Genomic DNA, 25670 nt, shown 5'->3' on the forward strand with positions numbered 1-25670 from the left:
CCACCCTCCACTCCGCCGCACACTCCTTCTCCCGCCTCCTCCAGGTAGACCCCCTCCCTCAGGGCCCAGCCTCACTCCCGCAGCCCTGCGATCCTCCGCCACCGCGGCTCCGACGCCCCACGCGCGCCCGAAGCCCCCGCACTCCTCCCTCCCTGCAGCCCTCACGCCCGGGCCCTTCCCATAACCGCGGGCGGGATCCCCGCCGGGACCCCCTGCACTCCAAGCCTTGCACCCACTCATGGCCCGGGCCCCGCGCGCACGGCCTGCCGCCCCCCACTCGCCTCCCCCTCCACCCCGCACCCCTCTCCCCCCCGGGGCTGGCCGGCTGCGCTGGCGGCGGCTGCGGAGGCCGGTCCCCGGGCCGGGACACACCCACCCGCCCGCCTTCCTTCTTGCCTTCGCTCCCTCCCTCTTTCCCTCCCTCTCTCCCAGTCTCCCGCCCTCCCGCCCTCGCTCCGCGCTCGCTCCTTCCCCCTCGCCCGCTCCCGCTTCCCGCGGCGCCGGGCCTCCCACTCCGCCTCCCCGTGCGCGGCTCTCCCGGGCGCGGCTCCGGGGTTCATGGTGACGAGGCGGCGGCCGCTCGAGCCCAGCGGCGGCGGCGGCGGCGGCGGCGGGAGCTGGGGCGGGGGCCCGGGCCGCCTCTCCCGGAGCGTGGGGCTGGGCGGCGGGCGCGCCCAGGCGGCGGCGGCGAGCGCCCCCCGGCCCGCGGCCCCGCGCGCCCTCCGCGCCGCGCGCCTGGCTGGCGGGGGGCCGGGCCGGCGGGCGGCCGCCGCGCCGCGCACCCATGGACGGCCCGGCCATCATCACCCAGGTGACCAACCCCAAGGAGGACGAGGGTCGGGCGCCGGGCGCGGGCGAGAAAGGTGAGGAGGGGCGCGGGCGGGCGGGACCGCTGCGGGCCGGGCGCGTGTGCACAGCCCACCGCGCCGGAGTTTGCTGCCCGGCGCTGGCACGGCCTGGGGGAGGGGTGCGCCCGGCCGCGAGGGTGCGGGGCCGTGGGGTGCGCCCGCAGGGGAGGCTGTGCGTGTGCGGGCGGAAATAGACTGAGCTTGCTGCGCCGGCGGAGCGCGTGTGAGACTGTGTGTGCATCTCAGCGGGAGATTGTGAGTGTGGGGGGGTGACCCAGGCCGGCTGTGAGTTTGTGTTTGCACTCACGCCAACAGAGAAGTTGTGAGCGGATGTGTGTTCCTGGCAGGTTGTGAGTGCGTGTGCCCCGGTAGGTTTTGTGTGTGCACGAGACAGGTTGTAAGCGTGTGTGTGCAGGCAACAGAGGTGTGTGGCTGTGCCTGATGGATTATGAGCGTGTGTGCACTAACTTGTGTGTGCACTCTCCAACTGAGAGATTGTAAGGGTGTGCGTGCATCTAACAGGTTGTGAGTGCATGTTTTCCTCACGGGGCTGTGCGTTTGTGCCTGTATCTTATGTAGAGGTTTTTATGTACTTGAGAGGTTGTGGAGTGTGTGAGACCTTTGTCTGCATGAGCGTGAGCCTGCAGAGATGTTGTATGTGTGTTCATTCCTGATGGTGTGCGTGTGTGTGTGTGTGTGTGTGTGTGTGAGAGAGAGAGAGAGAGAGAGAGAGAGAGGCTGTGCGCCTACACCACCCAACTGGCAGGTTGAATATGTTGTATCCATCTCCTGGGAGGGTGTGTGTGCCTGTGTGCCTGACCATGAGCCTGTGTGTGCAGATGTGTGCACTAGACAGTGAAGCTGTGTGCCTGGCTATGTTTAGTTGGTTGTGCAAGTGTGGGCGGGGGGAGGCAAGGCTAAACCACCTCCCTTCTTGGCGCTTTGCAGTCTCAGTGACACCAGTCTGTTGGGAGTACCTGCAAGGCCTGGTTCTCCCGGGGCCCATTGAGTGCCTGGCTCCAACAGGCTCAGGGTGCCAGGTGTGTCCCTTCCCAGAGATCCAGCCCTGTGCTGCAGCACCTGGTTTGATTGGAGCACATTTTGGCCCCATCACCCTCTTCTGTTTTCCTTCTTCCTCTTTTTCTTTTTGTCTTTGCTCCTCCCCGAGACTTGGTGCCCCCCTCTCTCACATGCCCTGCCTACCGACCCTCTAGTGAGCTGTCCTGGGGCTTGGACACCCTTTAGAAGGACCATGGGATCTGGCTTGTTTTGTTCTGGTGACTAAAGCTCGCCTGACTCTCTTCCTGCTATGTGCCCAGCAAATACCTGGACAGAGGTTAGGAACAGCCCACCGGGACCCCTCCCCTTTCTTGGCCTGGCTACAACTCAGTTTGGGAAAGAGTCAAGATTTCTTTCCATGTGTTATCACCCTTGCTGTGCCAGTGGGGTGAGGTGTGCAGCCCTTCTGAGGAAGGGGGGAGGGGGTAAGAGAACACTCCACTGCCTCTCCCCAAGCAGGGACCATTGGGCCAGCCCACCAGGAAAATGCAAGAAAAGCCCGAGGTGCCCTCACATTAGAGATGTGTCAACCCGTTTGCGCTTTTGTAGACGGTAAACATTGTCTGCAGATTTGTTTTCTTTTATGTAAGATGAGAATTCAAACTCTCCCAGGCATTTTTTTCTGTGCCTTACAAACTGGCTAAAAAATTCTACAGGTTGGTGGAGGGGACATAACCATGTTACACAAACAGGAGAAACTGGAGAAGTGGAGAAGCTAAAGTTGCTCCTGCCCCATCCCCATCTGAGTGCTGGATTTGTTTTAAATGAGGGAAGTCTTTTTTAAAAATTGTCCAAGTGGGTGCTCCAAGTAAACCTCCATGTCAACCTGGGGCCCCAACAGGCAGCACCTAGGTGGTCTTGTCTTTCTGCTTTAGGGCTGTCAGTTCTTGGGGCCCTGGCCAGCAGGCTCTGGGCTGGGGGCGCCGCCTCTGGGAGGGTTTAGTAGAAAGCATCTGGGAGGTTTGATGCCTGCGCTGTCACCCACCGTGGATTGAGTGCTTTGTGTGATGCTTTGCCAGAGATAGAATCCTCAGCTCTGTGAGTAGAGGGGTGGCATGTAAAGCAAGAAAATATTTGTCAGGGCCTCAGCCCTTCTGCTGCCCCCCACCTGACTCCAGGAGTAGGAGCCTCCCCAGTTTTCTCTTTTCCTCTGGCTGCTAGGCTTTTTAAAGTAGAGTCAATCTATCCAAAATCCAAACCATGTACAAATGCTTAGGATGGTGCATGTTCTATGCTACTTGTTTATGTTGCTTTTCACCACAATCTTTTATCATCTTTAACAGTTTATTTTGTTTGCTCTCTAGTGTCAGACTGGTTGATTGTTAACTGATTAGAAGAATTCTTTACTTCCTTGCTTTGGGGTGTGGTAGCTAGCTAGTAGCTTCTTGCTGAACCATTAAAGTCCTACTCGATTTAGTTTTTTCACTTTAAAAAATGAAAATAATTTTAACTACAGTGAGACAATAAATTTTGAAGCCAAACTTTGGAACATCTTCAGATTCATAAACCACTAAACAGGTTTAGCAATGCTTCTAGCTTAAGCATGTTGATGTATTTAGATAAGCACAATATGTTTTACATAAGTTTAGTTTTGGGTAAACACTTATCATTTGTTTTAATTTTTTAATTTTTTAATTAAAGTTTATGGGGGTGACAATTATTAGTAAAGTTACATAGGTTTCAGGTGTACAATTCTGTATTACATCATCTATATATCACATTGTGTGTTCACCACCCAGAGTCAGTTCTCCTTCCATCACCATATATTTGATCCCCTTTACCCTCCTCACATTTTGTTTTTAAATATGGGGCCTGGAATGTTGTAAGTTTTTGTGGTAGGAAAGAAGCTATTGGTTTTAAAAGTTTGCTTTCATCATTTATTCTGTAAAATAGGAATAGTAACAACTAGCTCTTGGGTTTGACATGAGGGTTAATTGAGATGATATGTGTTAAGAAGTCTGCCAGGGGGGCCGGCCCCATGGCTCAGGCGGTTGGAGCTCCATGCTCCTAACTCTGAAGGCTGCCGGTTCGATTTCCACATGGGCCAGTGGGCTCTCAACCACAAGGTTGCTGGTTCAACTCCTCGAGTCCCTCAAGGGATGGTGGGCTGTGCCCCCTGCAACTAGCAATGGCAACTGGACCTGGAGCTGAGCTGAGCTGTGCCCTCCACAGCTAAGATTGAAAGGACAACAACTTGACTTGGAAAAAAGTCCTGGAAGTACACACTGTTCCCCAATAAAGTCCTGTTCCCCTTCCTCAATAAAATCTTTAAAAAAAAAAAAAAAAGAAGTCTGCCAGGTTCCCGGGGTGTCACTATTCCATCAGCCATGCTTTAAGTGTAGATTTGCAAACGAAGTGCTAAGCATGAGCTATAGTGTTTCCCACGAGTTGAATTACTTACTGACACATTGCCACGCGGTGTTGCACCTCTCAGAGATGACTGTCACTGTCACCCTGGCCTGTCATGGAAGATTTATTTCTTATTGTGTTTGATTTGATTGATGGTATAAAGATGCAGAGACAAATTTTCCCATGAGTTTAATTCAGTCTGCTTTGCTATCTGGAAATTGACTCTTACAAATCAATAAGAAAAAGTCAAACAGTACAGTAGAAAGTGGTCAAGTGATATGAATGAGAAAGTCATAGAAGAGGAAATCCAAATGTCCAATAAATGTATGATGTGATGCTCTACTTCATATGAAACATGTTCATGCCTCAACTTGATTAAACATTTAAATGATTGACAGCATCCAAAGTAAATAAAAGTTTTGGGAAATGGATACTCTTAAAGACTTTCGTGAGAGAATAAAGTGAGTACAGACTTTTTAGAGAGTAATTTAGTACGGAATCATTTAGCTACAAGTAACAGAAAACCAGGCTTATACTGCAGCTTATACTAATAGGAGTTTATTCTTCTCACATAACAGTCTAGGGGTGGCTACTGCTGGCTTTGGTTCAGCAACTCACTAATGTCAGGGCTGACATCACTGTGATTCTCTTGGCTTTCCTTCATGTAACATGGCTGCCACCCCTCCAAATACCACAGCCACCTTCAGGGCAGGAAAAAGGGACAGTGCCAGTCGTGTCTATCCCTTTTACCTAGAGAGCAGAAACATTCCTAGGGACCACTCATCATACTTTGGCTGATGTTTACTTGGCTAGAACTGGGTCACATGGCCACCCCTAGCTAGAAGCAAAACCAGTTTCCAGCTTTTTTTTAGCGTTTGTTATGGGAGGAAGAGAGGAGATGATTGAAAATGAATGGGAATAGGTGGTGAATCAGCCAATCGGCAATGGTGGCCATACCTACAAAGCCCCAGTTCTACTTCTGGGTTTCTCTCCTAGAGAAATATCCTCATATGTGCTCAGAGAAACTATACAAGGATTTTCACTGACAGCTACATTGCTTGCAATAGCAAAAATTGGAACCTTCCTTAAGTGTCAGCAGGCAAACAGTTAGATTGTGGTACATCAGATCCAGAGAGTTCTGCAAGGCAATTGAAAAGAACAAGTTAAATCAGATCGAAACATAGTGACATATAAATTTCCAAGACATTTTTAAGGAGGGAAAAGGAATTTGAAAAATAGTAAAAACAACGTGATTCTATCTTTGTAAAAACAAAAACACGCAAAACTGTACATGTGTCTAGATATACACAAAAAGCAATCTAGAATGAAATACTTCAAACTGACAAAAATGATTTTCTCTGGGGAGAAGGCTGGGATGAGAAGCGAGGGAGATTTGCCTTATTGTTTAAATATTAATGAAAATATACTCGTGTTTTGCAGATAAATTTTTAAAAACTAAAATAGAAAAGAAATTCCCCATAGCTGTTTGGAGAGAGATAAATAATTTAAAGGAATTGAACGATAATAAAACAAAAAACCCTCAATTAATATGCAATGTGAACAAGAATATATCAGCTCTAAGTAAATGATTACTTATTTTGTAAGCTAGTATATTTCCCTTGATGAGATTTCTGTAGGCAAATTTGTTTTGGCAGATATTTTGGCCTAAGATGCTAGGTGTGTTTCTCACAAATGTTTGCAGCTCTTAAGCTTAACTCAGAAACCTTTAACCTTTGGGCTGCTAACCATAGTATAGCAAGGATAAGACGCTTGGAAGCAATAGTTCTCTCAGGTGCCAGAACAGATTTGAAATAGATTCAGTTTGATTAACTTTTTTTTTTAAACACAAAAATCTAATGGGGCGTTATTGGAATTTTTTTCTGGAAAATTAACCCTGTGGGTTTTTTGTTTGTTTGTTTTTTAAGGCTTTTATTAACATATAGCTAATATATTAGTTTTCAGGCACACACTGTGGTTATTCAATGTTTATACACCTAAAGAAGTGATCACCATGATAAGTCCAGCAACCATCCAGCGCCGTACAATGTTATCACAATATTATTGACTATATTCCCTATGCTGCACATTACATCCCCATGGCTTACTTGTCTTATACCTGGAAATTTGAGCCCCTTACTCCCTTTCACCTTTTCCCCCCTTTTTAAAATTTTCAATTACAGTTTACATTTAGTATTATATTAGTTTTAGGTATACAGCTCACAGTGGTTAGACATTTATGTAATTTGTGAAGTGATCCACCCAACTAGTCTAGTACCCACTTGGCACTCTACAGTTATTACTATATATAGCATACATAGTTATTGACTGTATTCCCTATATTTTACTTACATCCCTGTGACTATTTTGTTACTACCAATTTGTACTTCTTAATTCCTTCACCTTTTTCATTCTGCCTCTCAACCCTCCTCCCATCTGGCAACCATCAGTTTGTTCCCTGCACCTATGAGTCTGTTTCAGTTTTGCTTGTTTGTTTATCTCGTTATTTAGATTCGTTTATCTTGTTATTTAGACATATCAATGAGGTCATATGGTATTTGTCTTTCTCTGTCTGACTTATTTCACTGAGCATAATACCTTCCAGGTCCATCCATGTTGTTGTAAATGGTAAGACTTCATTCTTTTTTATGGCCAAGTAGTATCCCATTATGTATATGTACCACGTCTTCTTTATCCAGTCGTCTGTTGACAGGCACATAGGTTGTTCCCATATCTTGGCTGTTGTAAATAATGCTGTAATGAACATAGGGGTGCATATATCTTTTAGAATTAGTGTTTGGGATTCCTTTGGATAAATACTCAGAAGTAGAATAGCTGGGTCAGATAGTAATTCTATTTTTAATTTTTTGAGGAACCTCCATACTGTTTTCCGTAGTGGCTGCACCAATTTGCAATCCTACCAACAGTGCATGAGAGTCCCCTTTTCTCCACATCCTCACCAACACTTGTTTGTTGATTTATTGATGTTGGCCATTTTGACAAGTGTGAGGTGATATCTCAATTGTGGTTGTAATTTGCATTTCTTTGATGATTAATAATGTTGAACATCTTTTCATATGTCTGTTGGCAGTCTGTATGTTCTCTTTGGAGAAATGTCCATTCAGATCCTCTGCCCATTTTTTAATTGGATTGTTAGTTATTTGGTGTTGAGTTGTATGAGTTCTTTATAAATTTTGGATATTAAACCATTATTGGATGTATCACTAGTGAATATCTTCTCCCATTCAATAAGATATCTTTTCATTTTGTTGATCGTTTTCATTGCCATGCAAAAACTTATTAGTTTCATGTAGTTGCATTTGTTTATTGTTGCCTTTTGTTTCCTTTGCCCGAGCAACATATCAGAGAAAATATTACTAAGAAGAATGTCAGAGAGTTTATTGCCTGTTTTCTTCTAGGAGTTTTATCATTTGAGGTCTTACATTTAAGTCTTTAATCCACTTTGAGTTTATTCTTGTTTATGGTGTAAGAAGGTGATCTAGTTTCTTTTTTTTTTTTTTTTGCATTTATCTGTCCTATTTTCCCAACACCATTTATTGAATAGACTATCTTGACCCCATGTACATTTATGCCTGCTTTGTCATAGATTAATTGATCATATAGGCATGAGTTTATTTCTGGGCTCTCTATTCTGTTCCATTGATCTATGTGTTTCTTTTTATACCGGTACCATGCTGTTTTGATAACTATAGCCTTGTAGTATGGTTTGATATCAGGTATTGTGATACCTCCAACTTTGTTCTTCTTTCTCCAGATTGCTGTGGCTTTTGGGGCTCTTTTATGGTTCCATATAAATTTAGTATTATTTGTTCACATTCTGTGAAAAATGCCATTGATATTTTGATTGTACTGAATCTATAGATTGCTTTGGGTAGTATGGACATTTTAATGATGTTAATTCTTCCTATTCATGAACACAGTATATGCTTCCATTTATTTGTATCTTCTTCGGTTTCTTTCCTCAATCTTTTATAATTTTCCAAGACAAGTCTTTTGCCCCTTTTGTTAAATTTATGCCTAGATGTTTTTATTCAATTGTGAATGGGATTGTTGTCTTAATTTTTCTTCTGATAATTCGTTATTGGTGCATAGAAATGCAACCAATTTCTGAATACTAATTTTGTATCCTGCTACTTTACTAAATTTGTTTATCAGTTCTAATAGTTTTTTTGGTAGAATCTTTGGGGTTCTCTTTATGTAGTATCATGTCATCTGCAAATAATGACAGTTTTACTTCTTCTTTTCTAATTTGGATGTCTTTTATTTCTTTTTCTTGTCTGATTGCTGTGGCTAGGACTTCCAGTATTATTTTGAATAAAAGTGGTTATTGTGGACAATTTTGTCTTGTTCTTGATCTTAAGGAGAACGCTTTTAACTGTTGAGTGTGATGTTAGCTGTGGGTTTGTCATATATGGCCTTTATTATGTTATAGTATCTTCCTCCTATCCCCACTTTGCTGAGAGCTTTTTTTTTTATCATAAATGGATGCTGGATTTTGTCAAACTTTTTCTGCATCTATTAATATGATTATATGATTTTTATCCTTCATTTTGTTTATGTAGTGTTATCATGTTTATTGATTTGCAGGTATTGAACCAACCTTGCATTCCAGGCATAAATCCCACTTGATCACGGTGTATGATCTTTTTAATGTATTGCTGAATTTGGTTTGCTAATATTTTGTTGAGGATTTTTTCATCAGTGTTCATCAGCGATATTGGCCTATAATATTCTTTGTTTCTAATGTCTTTGTTTGACGTTGGAGTCAGGGTAATGGTGGCGTCATAAAATGAGTTTGGGAGTCTTTGACTCTTGAATTTTTTGGAATTATTTGAGAAGGATAAGTGTTTATTCTTATTTGAATGTTTGGTAAAATCCACCTGTGAAGCCATCTGGTCCAGGACTTTTGCTTGCTGGGAATTTTTAGATTACTGATTCAATTTCATTAGTAGTAATCAGTCTGTTCATATTTTCTGTTTCTTCTTGATTCAGTCTTAGAAGATTGTATTTTCCTAGGAATTTATTCATTTCTTCCAGGCTGTCGAATTTGTTGCCATGTAATTATTCGTAGTATTTTCTTAAAGTCCTAGAGGTGTGTGAAAGCCACTGTGCTGTGCATCGAGGTCAGCCATCACCAGTACCAGACCTGGGGCAGCTCAGCAAAAGTCTCAGGGCACTCCATGGCCTGCTGTCACCTGTCAGCCGTCCATCAGATTCAGCCACTGAAAGAGCCTCTGGTGGTATGGGAGTTGGGTGGAGCAGGGTCTCAGGGAGTCACCAGCATGGGGTGAGTGGTGTTTACTGGGTTAATGCTGATTCAAATTTGACACCAGTTCTGAACCTGAGGCTAAAAGTAGTCTCAGAGCACACCAAGGCCAGCCACCGCTTACCTGTGGCCTGTGGACCCCCGAAAGTTTTCCAAGAAAGACTGCAGCATGGGCCAACACCAGCTGCCTGACCTCTGAAACAGCCTCCGGTGGTGGGTGTGTTCAGTCAGGCAAAATCCCAGGGAGTCATCAGGGTGGAGTGAGAAATTCAGATTTGGCCATGTAGAGAAGAGCTTAGCACTAACCATGGTGTCCACCCACTGGCCACATGAGAGGAGGGCTCAATACAGGGACGTTGGAGGCTTTCCCTCCAGCCCTCACCCTGAAGCCATGCAACTATCTTGCCCTGTATGTCTCTGGCACTCTGAGCCACTGTCCCTCTTCTGGAGCCCATGGTAAGTACTGGGCAGTGAGAGTGGGCCCTTTAAGAGAACACCTGGGTTTCTAGCCTGCTTCTGTCTCCCCCAGATGGATGGAATCCCTGTTGATTTTCACAGCCCGATGTTGTGGGGACTCCTCTTCCTAACATTGGTGCTCCAGGCTGCAGAGCTTGGTGTGGGGCTGGGACCCTTTCCTCTTCAGGGAGGACCTCTGCAGCCAAAATACCCCTCCCAATTCTCAACTGCCACACGCGAGTGTGGGGCCAGCCCATTTCATGTCTCCATTCTCCTACAGTCTTGAGGTGGCTCCTTTATGTTCTTATTTATAGGACTTCTGGTCATCTAGCCTTTGGGTGGTTCTCGAGATTGATTGTTGTATAATTTAGTTATAATTTTCATGTAGTCATGGGAGGAGACAAGCACAACGTTTACCTACTCCACCACCTTGACCAGAATTCGTCATTTATGGATAACTGTAGTTTTCATGCAGTTGTAAGAAATCCCAGAGAAATCCCTTGTCCCCGCTACCCAGTTCCCCCGAGTGTTAACGTTTTACAACTCGAGTACAAAATCAGCCTGTTGACATTGGTAGAGTTAAGATACAGAAAAACTCCATCACCAGGAAGGTCCCTGATGATTCCTTTTTATAGCCATGCCTACTTCCCTCCCATCCCTGCCCCCTTCTTATCCCATTTGCAACCACTAGTCTGCTCTTCATCTCTAAAACTTTGTCATTTTAGGAATGTATATAAATGGAGTCAAACAATATGTGATCTTCTGGGATTGACTTTTTTTTTTAACTCAGCATAACTCTCTGGATTTTCATCCAGTTTATTGCTTATATTACTAGTTTGTTCATTTTTATTGCTGAGTAGTATTCCATGACATAGATACACTACAGTTTGTTTAACCATTCACTTTTTGAAGGACATCTGGGTTGTTTCTGGTTATTGACTGTTATGAATAAAGCTGCTGTAAACATTAGTGTAAAGGTTTTGTGTAAGCACAAGTCTAATTTCTCTGGGATAAATACCCAGGCAGCAATTGGTATTCGTGTATTTACTTTTTAATGAAACTGCCAAACTGTTTTCCAGAGTGAATGTACCATTTTGCATTCTCACCCACAACGTATGAGTGATCCAGTTTCTCTGCATCGTCACTAGCATTTGATGTTGTCACTATTTTTTATATTAGCCATTCTAGTAAGTGTGTAGTGGTGTCTCATGGTTTTAATTTACGTTTCCCTCATGGCTAATGATATTGAATGTCTTTTCATGTGCTATTTTCTTTCTTCATATCATTGGTGAGATGTCCTTTCCTGTCTTTTGCTTGTGTTCTAATTGGATTTTTTTTTTTTTTTTACTGTTGAGGTTTGAGAATTCTTTACATATTCTAGATATTAGTCCTTCATCAGATATGTGGTTTACAAATAATGTTCTCCTTGTCTGTAGCTTATCTTTTCATCCTCCTAACAGGTCTTTTGCAGAGAAAAAGTTTTTAATTTTGGTAAAGTACAATGTATCATTTTTCCTTTTATTGATTGTGCTTTCGATGTCAAGTCTAAGAACGCTTTATTTAGCACTAGATCTCAAAGATTTTCTTTTATTCTTTTTCCAAAAGTTTTGTAGTTTTGCATTTTACATTTAAGACCACGATCCATACTGAGCTCATTTTTTTTATGAGGTGAGAGACTTCGGTTCAATTTTTTGCCTCTTGGTTCTGATCACTTCAGGCACATTGTTGGAAAGTCTGTCCTTTCTCTTTTTAATTTCTTTTGCATTTCTGTGAAAAAATCAGTTTGGCATATTTGTGTAAGTCTCTTTCTGGGTTCTTTATTTTGTTCCACTGATTGACGTGTCTATACCTCTACCTATATACCACACAGTCGTGATTACTGCAGCTATATATTAAGTCTTGAAATAGGATAGACTGAGTCCTCCAACTTTTGTTCTTTTTCAAGTTGTTTTAGCTGTTCTAGTTTTATTGTCGTCCTATAGAAATTTTACAATAATCTTTTTTATGTCTACAAAAATATTGCTGCGATTTTGATAGGAATTGAATTAAATCTGTATGTCAATTTGGGAAGAATTGACATTTTTACTATGTTGAGTCTTTAACCCAGGCATTAGGTATGTCTCTCCTTGTTATTAGATATTCTTTGATTCTCTCATCAGGCTTGTATAGTTTTCAGCATACAAATCCTGTTCATGTTTTGTTAGATTTGCATCTGTTTCTCTTAAGTGATTTTATTCTATTTTAAATTTTGGTGTTCAAATGTTCAGAATAGAGTTGGTATATAGAAACACAATTGACTTGTGTATTTTTTTTTTTAATCCTGTGACTTTGCTGAGCTCACTTTTTAGTTGTAAGAAGCTTTGTAGATTTTTTTGGGGGGGATCCATAGGTAAACATGTCATCAAATAGAAATACTTATATTTCTTCATTTATGGTTTGTTTGCTTTCTATTTCTTTTTCTTGCTTTATTGCATTGACTAGAAGTATGTTGAATAAGAACAGTGAGAATGGACAACCTTGTCTTGTTCCCAATGAGAAACCATTCAGTTTTTTACCAGTAAGTATAATATCAGCTGTAGGTTTTTTGTAGATGTTTTTATCAGGTTGAGGAAGTTCTCATGTATTCCAATTTTTCTGAGAGTTTTTATCAAGAATGAATGTTGAATTTTGTCGTGATTTTTCTTCATCAATTGATATGATCATGTAAGTTTTCGTCTTTAGTCTGTTAATACGGTAGATTACATCGATAGGTTTTTGAATATTGAACCAGACTTGCATCCTTAGAATAAACTTCATGGTTGCGGTGTATAATTCTTTTTATATGTTGGTGAATTCTATTTGTTAATATTTTGTTAAGGATCTTTATATCTGTATTCATGAGTGATATTGGTCTATATATTTTTTTTGTTTTGTTGTTTTCGCTTTGTCTTTATCTGGTTTGGTATCATATCAACTTCATAAAATAAATTGGAAAGTGTTCTCTCTTCTCTTTTCTGGAAGAGATTGTGTAGAATTGGTGTTAATTATCCAGTGAAATCATCTGGGCCTGGAGATTTCTTTTGGGGAGAGTTTTTAAATTACAGATTCAATTTCCTTAATAGTTACAGAGAGCTATTCAAAGCATCTCTTTCATATTGGGTAAGTTGTTACAATCTTTATTGTTTGAGATTTGATCCATTTCATCTAAGTTGTCAAATTTGTGTATAATTATTCATAGTACTATTCCTTTGTTACCTGTTTGATTTCTACAAGGTCTGAAATGATAACCCCTGCTTTATTCCTGATAATAATTTGTGTCTTCCATCTTATTTTTTGTCAGTCTTGCCAGAGGTTTCTCAATTTTCTTGATCTTTGCAAAGTACCAGCTCATTGTTTCATTGATTTTTCTCTGTTACTTTTATGTTTTAAACTTCATTGATCTGTGTTGTTTTATGACTTCCTTCCTTATGCTTGATTTGGGTTTATTTTGCTTTTTCCTAGATTCTTGTAGGAGAGCTTAGATTATTGATTTGAGACTTCTTCTTTCCTAATGTATGTATTTAGTGCTACATATTTTTCTCTTAGCCCTGCTTTTGCAATGTCCCACACATTTTGATGTATTTTCATTTTCATTCAGTTCAATATATTTTTAATAGACATCATTTTTGAAGTAGTTTTAGGTTCACAGCAAAATTGAGCAGAAATTGGAGAGTTCCCATGTAATGCTGACCTCCCCCCCACAACTGCCCCCCCCCACTATTAATATCCTGCACCAGAGTGATACGTGTATTACACTCAGTGGACCTTCACTGACACACCCAAAGTCCACAGTTTACATAAGGGTTCCCTCTTGGTGGTGTACATTCTGTGGGTTTTGACAAATGTATAATGATATGTATTCATCATTATAGTATCATATGGAATAGTTTCACTGACCTAGAAATTCTGTGTTCTATTTATTCATTCCACTATCCCCCAACCCCTGGCAACCACTGGTCTTGTTACTGTCTCCATACTTTTGCCTTTTTCCGAATGTCACATGGTTGGAATTATAAAGTAGTATGTAGCCTTTTCAGATTGGCTTCTTTTACTTACTGCTATGCACTTAAGGTTCTTCTATGTCTCTTCATGGCTTAATAGCTCATTTCTTGTTTAGTGCTGAATAATATTCCATTGTGTGGATCCACCACAGTTGGTGAAAGACATCTTGGTTGCTTCCAAGTTTTAGCCATTATGAATAAAGCTGCTATAAACATCTGTGCACAGGTTTTTCTGCATACAGAAGTTTTCAGCTCATTTGGATAAAAACCGAAGAGTGTCATTGCCGTATCGTATGGTAATAATATTTTTAGTTTTGTAAGAAATTGCCAGCACTGTCTTCCAAAGTGACTTTGCCATCTTTAGTTTACAGTTTACTTATGAAGCATTTTGGTGTGGTTTTTTGGGGAGGGTATCCTGTTTGTGGCTCACTCAGCTTTTTGAATTTGTAAGGTTCTGTCCCCTATTAAATTTGAGATGTTTTCCGCCATTATTTCCTGAAGTGCTTTTTCATTGCTGCCCTTTCTCTTCTTCTTCTGGGACTCCGATGACACAAATATTAGGTCTTTTGTTATAGTCCCACAAGTTTATCAATACAAACATTTTTTAAAAAAGCTTTTTGCTCTGTTGACTCAGATTTGGTCATTTCTATTGTTCTGTCTTCAAGTTCATTGATTTGTTCCTAGTTCCCTCGATCCTACTATTGAGCCCATCTACTGGGCTTTTTATTTCAATTTTTGTAATTTTTTTAGTTCTAAATTTTCCATTTAGTTTTTCTTTATATCTTGTATTTCTTTGCTGAGACTTTCTATTTTTTGCTGAGTACTTCTATTGTCTTTATTTGTTTCAAATGTGTTCCTATTTGCTTTTGTCCTTGTTGTTTTAAAATCTGTCAGATAAGTGTAACATCTCTGTCATCTTGATGTTGACAACTATTGATTGTCTTTTATTTATTTTGAGATTTTTCAGGTTCTTGGAATAACAAATGAATTACAGTTGGAACCTGGACAATTGAAACTCTGTACCTTATTTACACCTTCTGTCTTAGTTGGTTTTCTCTGACACTGCTCTGGCAAAGAAGGGGCAGCACTGCCTCCTTATGCCAGATAGAGGTAGGTGTCTGGGATCTCACTGCGCCTCTTGATGTGCTGATGGGTAGGTGAGGGATTTTCGGCTCCCACGTGGCCTCCCTGAGCTGCAGTGGAGTGGCCTCATTACCACCCTGCAGTGGTGAAAGCCCTGGCTCTTCTTGTGCCTTCTCTGACACCACCCCAATGGGGAGGGGAGGAGCACTTCCTTACTTTTGGGGAGGGCAGATGTCCAAGCGGGCTGCATGGTCCCCACTGACGCCACTGAGAGACGAGGGACTCATTACCAGCTGTCAGGGATGGAAGTTCTTGGCCTTCTCTGACATTACTTGGGCAGTGGTAGTGGCCCCTCCTTACCCCCTGATGAGAGTGGAATTCTGGGTACACCCATCAGATTTTCCTGGTATGGGTAGGTGTGGGGGAGGCAGGGAGTGTTAGGCTGCATAGAGCAGTTGTTGTCTGAAAGTTTTCTGTTTGGTTAGATTTTTTTCTGGTCCTTTGGTTACAAAAAGTAAGCATTTGAGGTGACTCTTTTTGTCTGCAGCTGTTGGTTTTTCTCTGTATCGAGCTTCTTTAGCTCTAAATCTGGGCTATGTGAGGCAAAAAGAAAACCCAGGATCACCACCATGTTGTTTCAGGTCTCAATGTCCCTACGTAGCTGATCTGTGTCTTCTCTCCACTTTTCAGAATCTTACGTTTGCTTTATAAACAATGTCCATGGTTTTTTGTTTTACTTGGTGGGAAGAAGAGGAAGAATTATGTCTACTCCATCTTCCTGGAAACAGAAGTCCCCTGATTAATTTTTAGACCTAGCTAAGTATTTTAAGGAGGACTGGAGCTGGAAAATTGTCATTGTACAGGTTTATTTCAACATCGTGCTAATGACCTATATAAAAGTCAACCTGAGTGAGTACTTTGAGAATCTTGGTTGTCTGTAAAGACACATGGTAATGAATTCGGTGAGAAATCAAGTTCTAGATCAGTAGGGCTTCAGTGACAACTGTTGTTTAACCAACCTCAAAAGGATGCATTCATAAGTTTTGGTCTTAACACCAAAATTTTATGTCAGAGTTTTTCAGTATCCTGATTTCAATGTATTTTTGATCTAATATTCTGTTTGATTGGCAAGCATGTTTAGACTCACATCTTTCATTTTATTACTCAATTAAGAAAGAATCCGTTTAAGTAAATAGAAATGTCTTCATGGGGTAAACACCAAGGAGCTTCTCTTTAGATTCAGCTCTTGTGACCACCCAGCAGGGCTCTCTGGCCAGTGACTGGGAAAAAGTCCATGCTGCCCTGGAAATAGTTCTGAGGGCTTCAGGCTGGAGGTCCCAGGTCAGAGGGGAACCCCCTTCAGAATGGCAGGACTGGGTTTTTAGGAGGGACCACACAGCTTCACATTTAATTCTGAGGTATTTGCTGATTTATTTTTCTGCTGGTTTTATTGAGATATAATTGACATACAACACTATTTAAATTTAAGATATACAGCATAATGATTTGCCATATGTATACATTGTGAAACGATTACCAGAATAAGTTTAGTTAACATCCATCACTTCATATAGTTACAAAAAAAATGTTTTTTCCTTAGGGTGAGACCTTTTAGGATTTATTCTCTTAGCAACTTTCAGATCTATCCGACAGTATTATTAACTATAGTTATCATATGTACTGCATCCCCAGTACTTACTTACCTGATAACTGGAAGTTCGTACCTTAGGGCCACTTCCACCCAATTTCCCCACCTCCCATCCCTTGCCTCTGACAACCACAAATCCGATCTTTTTTTTCAATGAGTTTGGGTTGTTTCAGATTTTTCATATAACTGAGATCATACAGTCTTTCTCTGTCTGACTTATTTCACTTAGAATAATGTCCTCCATGTTCATCCATGTCTTCACAAGTGGCAGGATTTTCTTCTTTTTTATGGCTGAATAATTATCTCTCTCTCACACACATTTTTGTTTCTATATCTTGGCCATTGTAAATAATGTTGTATCTCTTCAAGGTAATGATTTCATTTTGTTTGGATATATACCTTGAAATGAGGTAAATGGCTTCCCTCTTTTAGTGATGTTGGGGATGGGGGAAGGATACATGCCAGAGCCAGGGGTTTACGTGTCCTTTCAGCCAGGAACTGGCAAAGATCAGGAAACACTCTGGCCACAAAGGATTCTAGATTTAAATACAGTTTTTTCTCCCTTGCTTTGACAGTAATGTATGGTGTTCAGGTCAGCAGTATAGAGCCACTAAAAAAGTCATTGTAAGGATTCTCTTGGGTAATGTTGAAGGTATAGTATATACCTTGGAACTTATTTTCCCAATCTTAAATCTTGATTTATCAGACATTTAAAGTTAAGTATTTTTAATGACCTATCTTTCTTTTAAAAATCTACTTTCCTTAAATAGTTTTATTTCCTTTAATGTTTTAACATACATTTTCCTTTTTTAAAAATGAAAATGCATATTTAGTGCTTTGTTTAAAATAAAATTAAGCAAATATTTGCCTTTAGGGCTTTGAAATAACATCACATAATGGAGCAAAGGCTTAGGAACTGCATGTAGCACTGGGTTGGGATGTGGACATTTTTGTATTTGGAATCAAGACTGAAAACACTAGTGGCATAGTTTTCTGAAACCAGGACCTAATAAACAGTGGTCTTTATAGGTGCTAAGGCTTATGTAACCACCTAAGTAACAGCACATTTTGATTCTGAGTAGCTGCTTCAAGTTAAAATCTGAAAGGTTCTTTGTAATTATAATTTGTGTTAAGGCTCTTTGCCAAAATGTTTTAAAATCTTGGTACTTGAAGTGCTTTAAAAACTGAAGAGAAGTGGGTTAACAAATATTTGATGACTGATACTATTCTTACCTTTCAAAATCAGTATTTAACCTGCGATTTCAATATTTCAGGCTATCCTAAAGAACAAGCTGCATCATCTTGTCAACATGGCTTGAATCAATGTAGCCTTTTAGTACCAGAGAGGAGCCAGTATTCCAATAAGAATTCATACTGTACTTTACATTGTACATAATGTCTCCCTCTGCGTTCTGATCAAGATTTAGCTTTCATACTTAGCACATCATAAATTGGTTCTAAGTATTTGGCTCACTTATGTTCAAGTCAGAAACCACTGACTTCAAGCCATAGACTTCAATCAGAGCCACATTTTCTTTCCCTTTTTGAGGAAACGGCTCAACAGACTCATTTTTTTTTTTTTCAACAGACTCATTTTTGTTTCAGTTAGAACAAATACATTTCATAGAGTCATCAAGCAAGGGTACAATTTGAGTAGCTCTTAATTCTTGTCGGAAATATAAGCACTCGCTGGTGAGCATTGACTTTTCTACTCGACTGCACATACCCTGATGCCATAGGGTGTGCTTCTCTCCTTGAACCTTTTTTTAAGTTTAAATTTTTTTTATTCAGGTAGATTTGCATATAATAAAAATCATCCTTTTTTTGGTGTCATCCAAGGTTACAAAGTTCTGGGAGTTTTGACAGACTCATGCAGCTGTGTAACCACCTCCACAATCAAGGCAGAATGTTTCTGTCACTCCTAAAATATTCCCGGTGCTCCTTTGCAGTTGTCCTTCCTCCACACTCAGCACCCAGTGATGGCCGATCTGGTCTTTTCCCTATTGCTTTCTGCCTTTTCCAGAATGTTATATGAATGGAATCATGCAGAATGTATGATCCTTTTGAGTTTGGGTTCTTTCACTTAGTGTAATGTTTTTGAAGTTCATCAAGGTGGTTGCATGTATCGGCAGCTTGTTGCTGTTGCTGAGTAGTTTTCAACTTCATGGATGTACTAGTTTGTACACGTACGTTCATAAAATCTGCCAAACCACGTTCCAAAGTGGCGGTACCATTTTGCATTTCCACGAGCAATGTATGACAGTTCCAGTTGCTCTGCATTCTTGTCAATATTTGGCGTTGACAATTTTTTATTTTATTCGCGTGAGTATCTAGTGGTATTTTGTTATGGTTTTAGTTTGTATTTACCTAACAACTGGTAGTGTTGAGATTCTTTTTGTGAGTTTGTATGCCATTTAAATTCTTTGGTGAAGTGTCTCTTCAAATTGTTGCCCATTTTTTTAAAAATTGGATTGTTTCATTTCTTATTATTGAGTGTGAAGGTTCTTTATGTATTCTGGATAAAAGTACTTTGTTGAATATGTGCTTTGCAAGTATTTTCTTCCAGTCTGTGGTTTGTCTTTTTATTCTCTCTAATGATTCCATACAATATTACATTGTATAGAATAATATTACATTATATTGTATGTATGCATGTATGTGTGTATGATACATGATACATATACAGAGGGTGCCAAAAATATGTATACACATTTTAAGAAGGGAAAAAACTATTAAAATTGTAATAGTCAATATATACTGATATAAAAGGTGAATACAAGTCATATGTATACATTTTTTTTGGCACCTCCAGTATATTGTCCATATTGTGTATATTTTTATATATGTGGTATATAAAATACACCACATTTTGTGTATTTGTTCATCCCTTAGTGGACACTTGCATTGCTTCCATGTCTTAGCCATTGTGAATAATGCTGTGAGCATTCGTGTAGAAATATGTGTTTGAGTCCCTGCTTTCATTTCTTTTGGGTGTACAGCCAGGAGAGGGGTTGCTGCATCATTTGGTAACTCTGTGTTTCATTTTTTTGAGGAACGGCCATACTGTTCCTCAAGCCATGCTGTGTTCCACAGCAGCTGCACCATTTTACATTCTCACCAAGTACACAGCGGTTCTAGTTTCTCTACATTCTCGCCTTTGACAGTAGCTACCCTGATGGATCTGAGATGTTAAGATGTGCTTTAAAGAGCAGAAATTGAGGTTTGCATATGGATGCCCAGTTATTTCCATGTCATTTATTGCCTTTGAACCTTTATTAAAAATCAGTTGACTACATATGTGTGGATCTATTTCTGGATTCTACACTCTCCTTAAATTTTGATCAGCCTCCTTCGTGTGCAGCAGTGGTAAGCTTAATACAGTACCAGTCCTCCCTCAGAAGTAAATTTTTGGTCATGATTTAAGCAGAAGAAAGATCAAGACATTTTATAATCTGGCAGGGCAGACTTACTCTGCATTTTGCAATGGGGGAGGCTCTGAAAGGTAAAACCTGTGACTTTCTCCACTCTTTTCTTTAGGAACTCACCCAAACAGATTTTTTACAGTATGTCTTTTTTCAGGTTCAAAATTGGGGCTGAGAATTTCTTCTAATCTTGAGTAGCCTTCTGCAGAAAGCTAATACAAAAATACAAGATAAGATGAATAGGCATTTGGGTTTAAAATACAGTCTCCCATAGTTATACAATATTATAAAAACAGTGACTATCTTGATGGAGGCTAAGAGAACAAAGGAATAGAATATCACTAGAACAGAAATAAATGTGCTGAAGCCTCAGCTCTGCAGAGAGGGCCTGGGCTCTGGAGGGTCGGGGCTACCTTCCAGGCCGTCCATAAGTGTCTGCAGGGAAAAAGGAAGTGCTTCTACCTGAAACTGTAGGGAAGAGCTGGGCTCAGTCACTGGGTAGCTTGAGTTCTTTCTCCACCAGTTAAATAAACCAGGTGAAACTTTTCTCATCCAGGAAGTGTAACCCCATTTGTCTAGAAAGCACAGTTCTGTTGGCCACTAATGTTAAGACATCCTTTAGAAACTAGTGTAGTGATGATCAGAGTCTCAGAGATGGGAAAGACAGGGCAAATGGCTAACACTGTTTTCTAACTATGCTCTTTCCTCCTGCCTGGGCTCTCATCCCAGTTCTTCTTCCATGAGGCTGCTGGATGTACATTTCTAAAGCACAGCTCTGATCATGCTGCTGCCTGCTTAGGGCTGTTTCTCTATGGTCCCCTGTTGGCCCCAAGGTAAAAACATGATGTTTCACAGCCTGTAGCCCTTCACAGACTGATCCTAGACAACCTTTACAGCCTCCTGTCCAGGGATCCCCTTCTACGCTGTAACGAACCACTTGCTGAGCCCAAACATGCTGTGCTTTCTCACTCCACTGTGCATGTACTGATTCCTCTTCCTGGGATGCCTTTTCCCTTATGTGCCTGATAGATTCTTAGTCATCCAGCTCAAGTGCCACCTTCTCTCGACACCCTCCTGCACTGCCTGAGCTGGATGCAGTAAATAGAGCATAATATTCAAGGGCATAGGCTTGGGTTTGAATTCCAGCTCTATCACTTATGAGTTGTGTGAACTTTAACAAGTTACTTAATCTCTCTGAGCCTTGATTTCATAGTAGTAAATACCTCATAGGTTAATTCTGAGGACTAAATAATATATATTATATAGTACATATCAAAATACATAACTATTTAAAAAACATGTTCTTCTTAATATTATCTCTGATTCACTTATGCAGTAAACATTTACTGAGCACCCACTATGTGCTGTTCATCTGTACCAGGTGCTTAGGATGCACAAGTGAATGAGACCTGGCCATGTATTTGAGGTGTTCAAGTGTAGTCCTTTAAGAAGACGGTATGCACCAAAAACAATTCCACCAAAAAACTATTAGAATTGATAAATGAATTCAGTAAATTAGCAGGATACAAAATGAATATTCAGAAATCAGTTGCATTTGTATATACCAATAATAAAATATCAGAGGGAGAAAGTAAGAAAACAATCCCATTTACAATTACGTCAAAAAATTAAAATAACTAGGAATAAATTTAACCAACGAGGTAAAAGACCTCTACTTATAAGATACTGAGAAAAGTGCAAATAAATAAAAGTACATACCATGCTCATGGATAGGAAGAATTAACATCATTGAAATGTCTATACTACCCAAAGCAGTCTATAGATTCAGTGACATCTCTATCAAAATACCAGTGGCATTTTTCACAGAACATAAACAAATAATCGTCAAATTTATATGGAACCATAAAAGACCCCAGATAGCCACAGCAGTCTTGTGAAAGAAGAACAAAGTTGGAGGTACCACAATACCTGGTATCAAACCATACTGTAAGGTCGTAGTAATCAAAACAGCATGGTACTGGCATAAAAACAGGTACATAGATGAATGGAATAGAACAGAAAGCCCAGAAATAAACCCATACCTATACAGTCAATTAATCTATGACAGAGGAGGCAAGAATATACAATGGGGTAAAGACAGTCTGTTCAATAAACAGTGTTGGGAAAACTGGACAGATAAATACAAAAAAAATCAAACTGGACCACCTTCTTATGCCATACACAAGAATAAACTCAAAATGGTTTACAAACTTAAATGTAAGACCCAAAACCATAAAACTAGTAGAAAACATAGGCAGTAAATATCTGACACTGCCCTTAGTAATATTTTTTCTGCTATATCTCCTTGAGAAAGGAAAACGAAAGAATAAATGGGACTACATCAGACTAAAAAGGTTTTGCACAGTGAAGGAAACCATTAACACAGAGAAAAGACAGCCTATTGAATGGGAGAAGATATTCGCCAGTGATATATCTGATAGGGGCTTAATATCCAAAATTTATAAAGAACTCACACAACACAAAAAAAAACAAACAATCTAATTTTTAAAATGGGCAGAGGATCTGAGTGGACATTTCTCCAGAGAAGACATACAGATGGCCAATAGACCTAAGAAAAGATGTTCAACATCACTGTAAACATCAGAGAAATGCAAATTAAAACCACAATGAGATACCATCTCACACCTGTCAGAATGTCTATCATCAGTAAATCAACAAATAACAAGTGTTGGCGAGGATGTGGAGAAAAGGGAACCTTCATGCCCTGCTGGTGGGATTGCAGACTGTTGCAGCCACTATGGAAAACAGTATGGAGGTTCCTCAAAAAATTAAAAATAGAATGACCTTATGACCCAGCAATTCTACTTCTGGGTATTTAACCAAAGAAATAAAAAAACATTAATTAGAAAAGATACATATACCCCTATGTTCACTGCACTACTATTTACAATAGCCAAGATACCAAGGGTGCCAAGAAATGTATACAAGTCACGCATATACATGACTTGTATTCATCTTTTGTTATCAGTATGTGTTGAGTATTACAATTTTAATAAGTTTTTTTCCTTTCTTAAAATGTGTATACATTTTCTCTGGCACTCTCTGTATTTAAGCAACCTAAATGTCGATCAGTGGATGACTAGATAAAGAAAATGCACAATTTATATACAGTGGGTTATTCAGCCATAAAGAACCAATGAAATCTTACCATTTGGAAAAATATGGATAAACCTATAGGAAATTATGCCAAGTGAAATAAGTCAGGCAGAGAGAGACAAATACCATATGATCTCACTTATATGTGGAATCTAAAGAACAAAATAACAACAACAACAACAACAACAAAAAACAGAAATGGACTCATAGATACAGAGAACAAACTGATGGTTACCAAATGGGAGAGGGTTGGGGGGCTGGGTGAAAAAGGTGAAAGGATTAAAAAGTACAAATTGGTAGTTACAAAATAGTCACAGGGATGTATAATACAGTATAAGGAATATAGTCAATAATGCGGTAATAATTATGTATAGTGCCAGGTGGGTACTAGACTTTTCGGGGGGATAACTTCATAAATTATATAAATGTCTAATCACTACGCTGTACACCTGAAACTAATACACGAGTAAGATAATATTGAATGTCAACTATAATTAAAAAACAGAAAAAAATGTTTTACAAAAGAAGAGGGTATGCAGAGTTCCATGGAAGCCACCATTTATTTTGTGACTATGCCATGCACTTTACATGCGTATCTTATTTCATCATCCAACAACCTTATGTTATAGATATTATAATCCCCATTTTACATCCATAGACACCGAGTCTCAGATTAAGTAACTTGCTTATATAATATGTAGACATATACCTACCAAATAGTAGAACCGAGCGTTAAACCTTGTCTGTCTGACTCCATTAAAAGGAAACTTAGGAAATATTTGGAGAAAATCATAAGCCCTTTGAGATTCACATCTTGAAAGACAGCAACCATATTTTTCCAAAAGATGCTACTTTATACTTCTGCCAGAAGCAACATATTTAACAGGATAAATCGTACGGCTTACCCAAGTGGATAGGCCACATTTCTTACAATTCATGTTCTGTTATTTATGCAACAAATTATGTTTCCTCGAATCTTGTTATTAACTCTAATCCTCTTCTGTATTCACTAGTAAAAGTGAGAGAAGTTAAAGTTTATAGTAAAGGTCAAAAATCTAATCGCTTTTATCTCTAAAATTCTGGAAGAAGGGATAGGTTTCTATTATCACTTACACGATATGTCTAGATATATAACTAGATAAAAGAAGAGTTTTAAAACGTCTTTAGAAGGAATGGCTGTTAAGAAGTCTCTTAAAGATGCTTGAATCCCATTGTATTGGTCATAGTTATTAGTGGCAAACCACAAATTCACTTAAACTACTTTACACAGAAAGGAGTTTCTCAAAAGATTTTAGTGGCTTGTAGATTCTCTGGCCTAGCCAAAGAATCAGATTTGGCTATTTCACAGCCCAGGGGCGTCATGGGGGGTGGGGGGAGGCGGTAATGCTTAACTATTCTAGTAAAATATGCTCTGCTGATGATTGCACTCAGAAGCCTAAGCATAACAGTACTTGTTCTCCCTTAGACTTGGTGCTCATTTTCTAGGAACTACTAAAAATAAAAAGAAACCAATTCTTACAGGCCTATTTGATAGTCTTTAGGTATCCGCTCATTCGAGGAGCTGGACTGAGATCTAGCTAAAATAGATCTTAGAAAAACAGAATCCCCCCCCCCCAAAAAAAAGAAAAAAGAAAAACAGAATCCTGGATAAACAAATTGAGGCGTGTTCAAATAATTACACCATATATAGCAATGAAAAAGAGGAAACTAGAGCCACATCTATTAATATGGCTAAAGTTTTTTAAATGTCATGTTGAACAAAAAAAGCAAGTTCCATACTAACACATACAATGTAATACCATACATGTAAAGTCTGAAAATATACAAAAATAGTTTCTATATAGTGTATGTCTGTATATATTGTAAAATGACAAAAACATCTTTGGGAATGATGAATAACCCAAATTCATCATAGTGATTATTTTTAGAGAGGGAGGAAAGGGGGTGGGATCGGGGAAGGGTACACATGTAGCTTCAGTTGCATCTTTAATGTTTTGTCTTTATGAACTATTTTCCTGAGACAGATACTGCAAAATGTTCAGATATGCTCGATCTGAATAGCTGGGTAGCCCAATATATAGTCAGTCGTTTGTTATATTTATTCTCTGTACTTCTCTGCATGTTTAAATATTTCATAATTTAAAATGTTAACCCTGGACTTGAGTATTAAGATAAATTTTTTAAAATACTCGTTTTACCATTTTTACATAGAAAGAAGTGGTAAAAATGCAGTTATAAATTTATTTGGTTCTTTTCCCCTGAAGAAAGTGTTCAGGAAGATGTCCAAAAAAACATGGTCATTGAGCTTTCCAAAGGGGATTTAAGCAGACCTCAGTGCTAGCTCAGGCTGTGCCAGGATGCTGACTGGAGTCAGGTCACACCCCG

At 39.8% G+C, this 25670-nt stretch overlaps 1 protein-coding gene across 2 annotated transcripts in view; it reads left to right on the top strand.

Moving 5' to 3' along the window:
* The first annotated feature begins 728 nt into the window (after positions 1-728).
* CTDSPL (CTD small phosphatase like) overlaps positions 729-25670 on the top strand; it is a 117615-nt gene continuing 92673 nt past the window's right edge. For both annotated transcript variants that reach the window (XM_081072277.1, XM_081072275.1), the window contains exon 1: positions 729-863. In XM_081072277.1, the coding sequence (XP_080928403.1) occupies positions 785-863 (79 nt within the window). In that variant the 5' untranslated portion in view covers positions 729-784. The remainder of the gene's footprint in view (positions 864-25670) is intronic.

Source organism: Rhinolophus hipposideros, assembly GCF_964194185.1.
Source record: "Rhinolophus hipposideros genome assembly, chromosome: 14".
NCBI lineage: Eukaryota > Metazoa > Chordata > Mammalia > Chiroptera > Rhinolophidae > Rhinolophus > Rhinolophus hipposideros.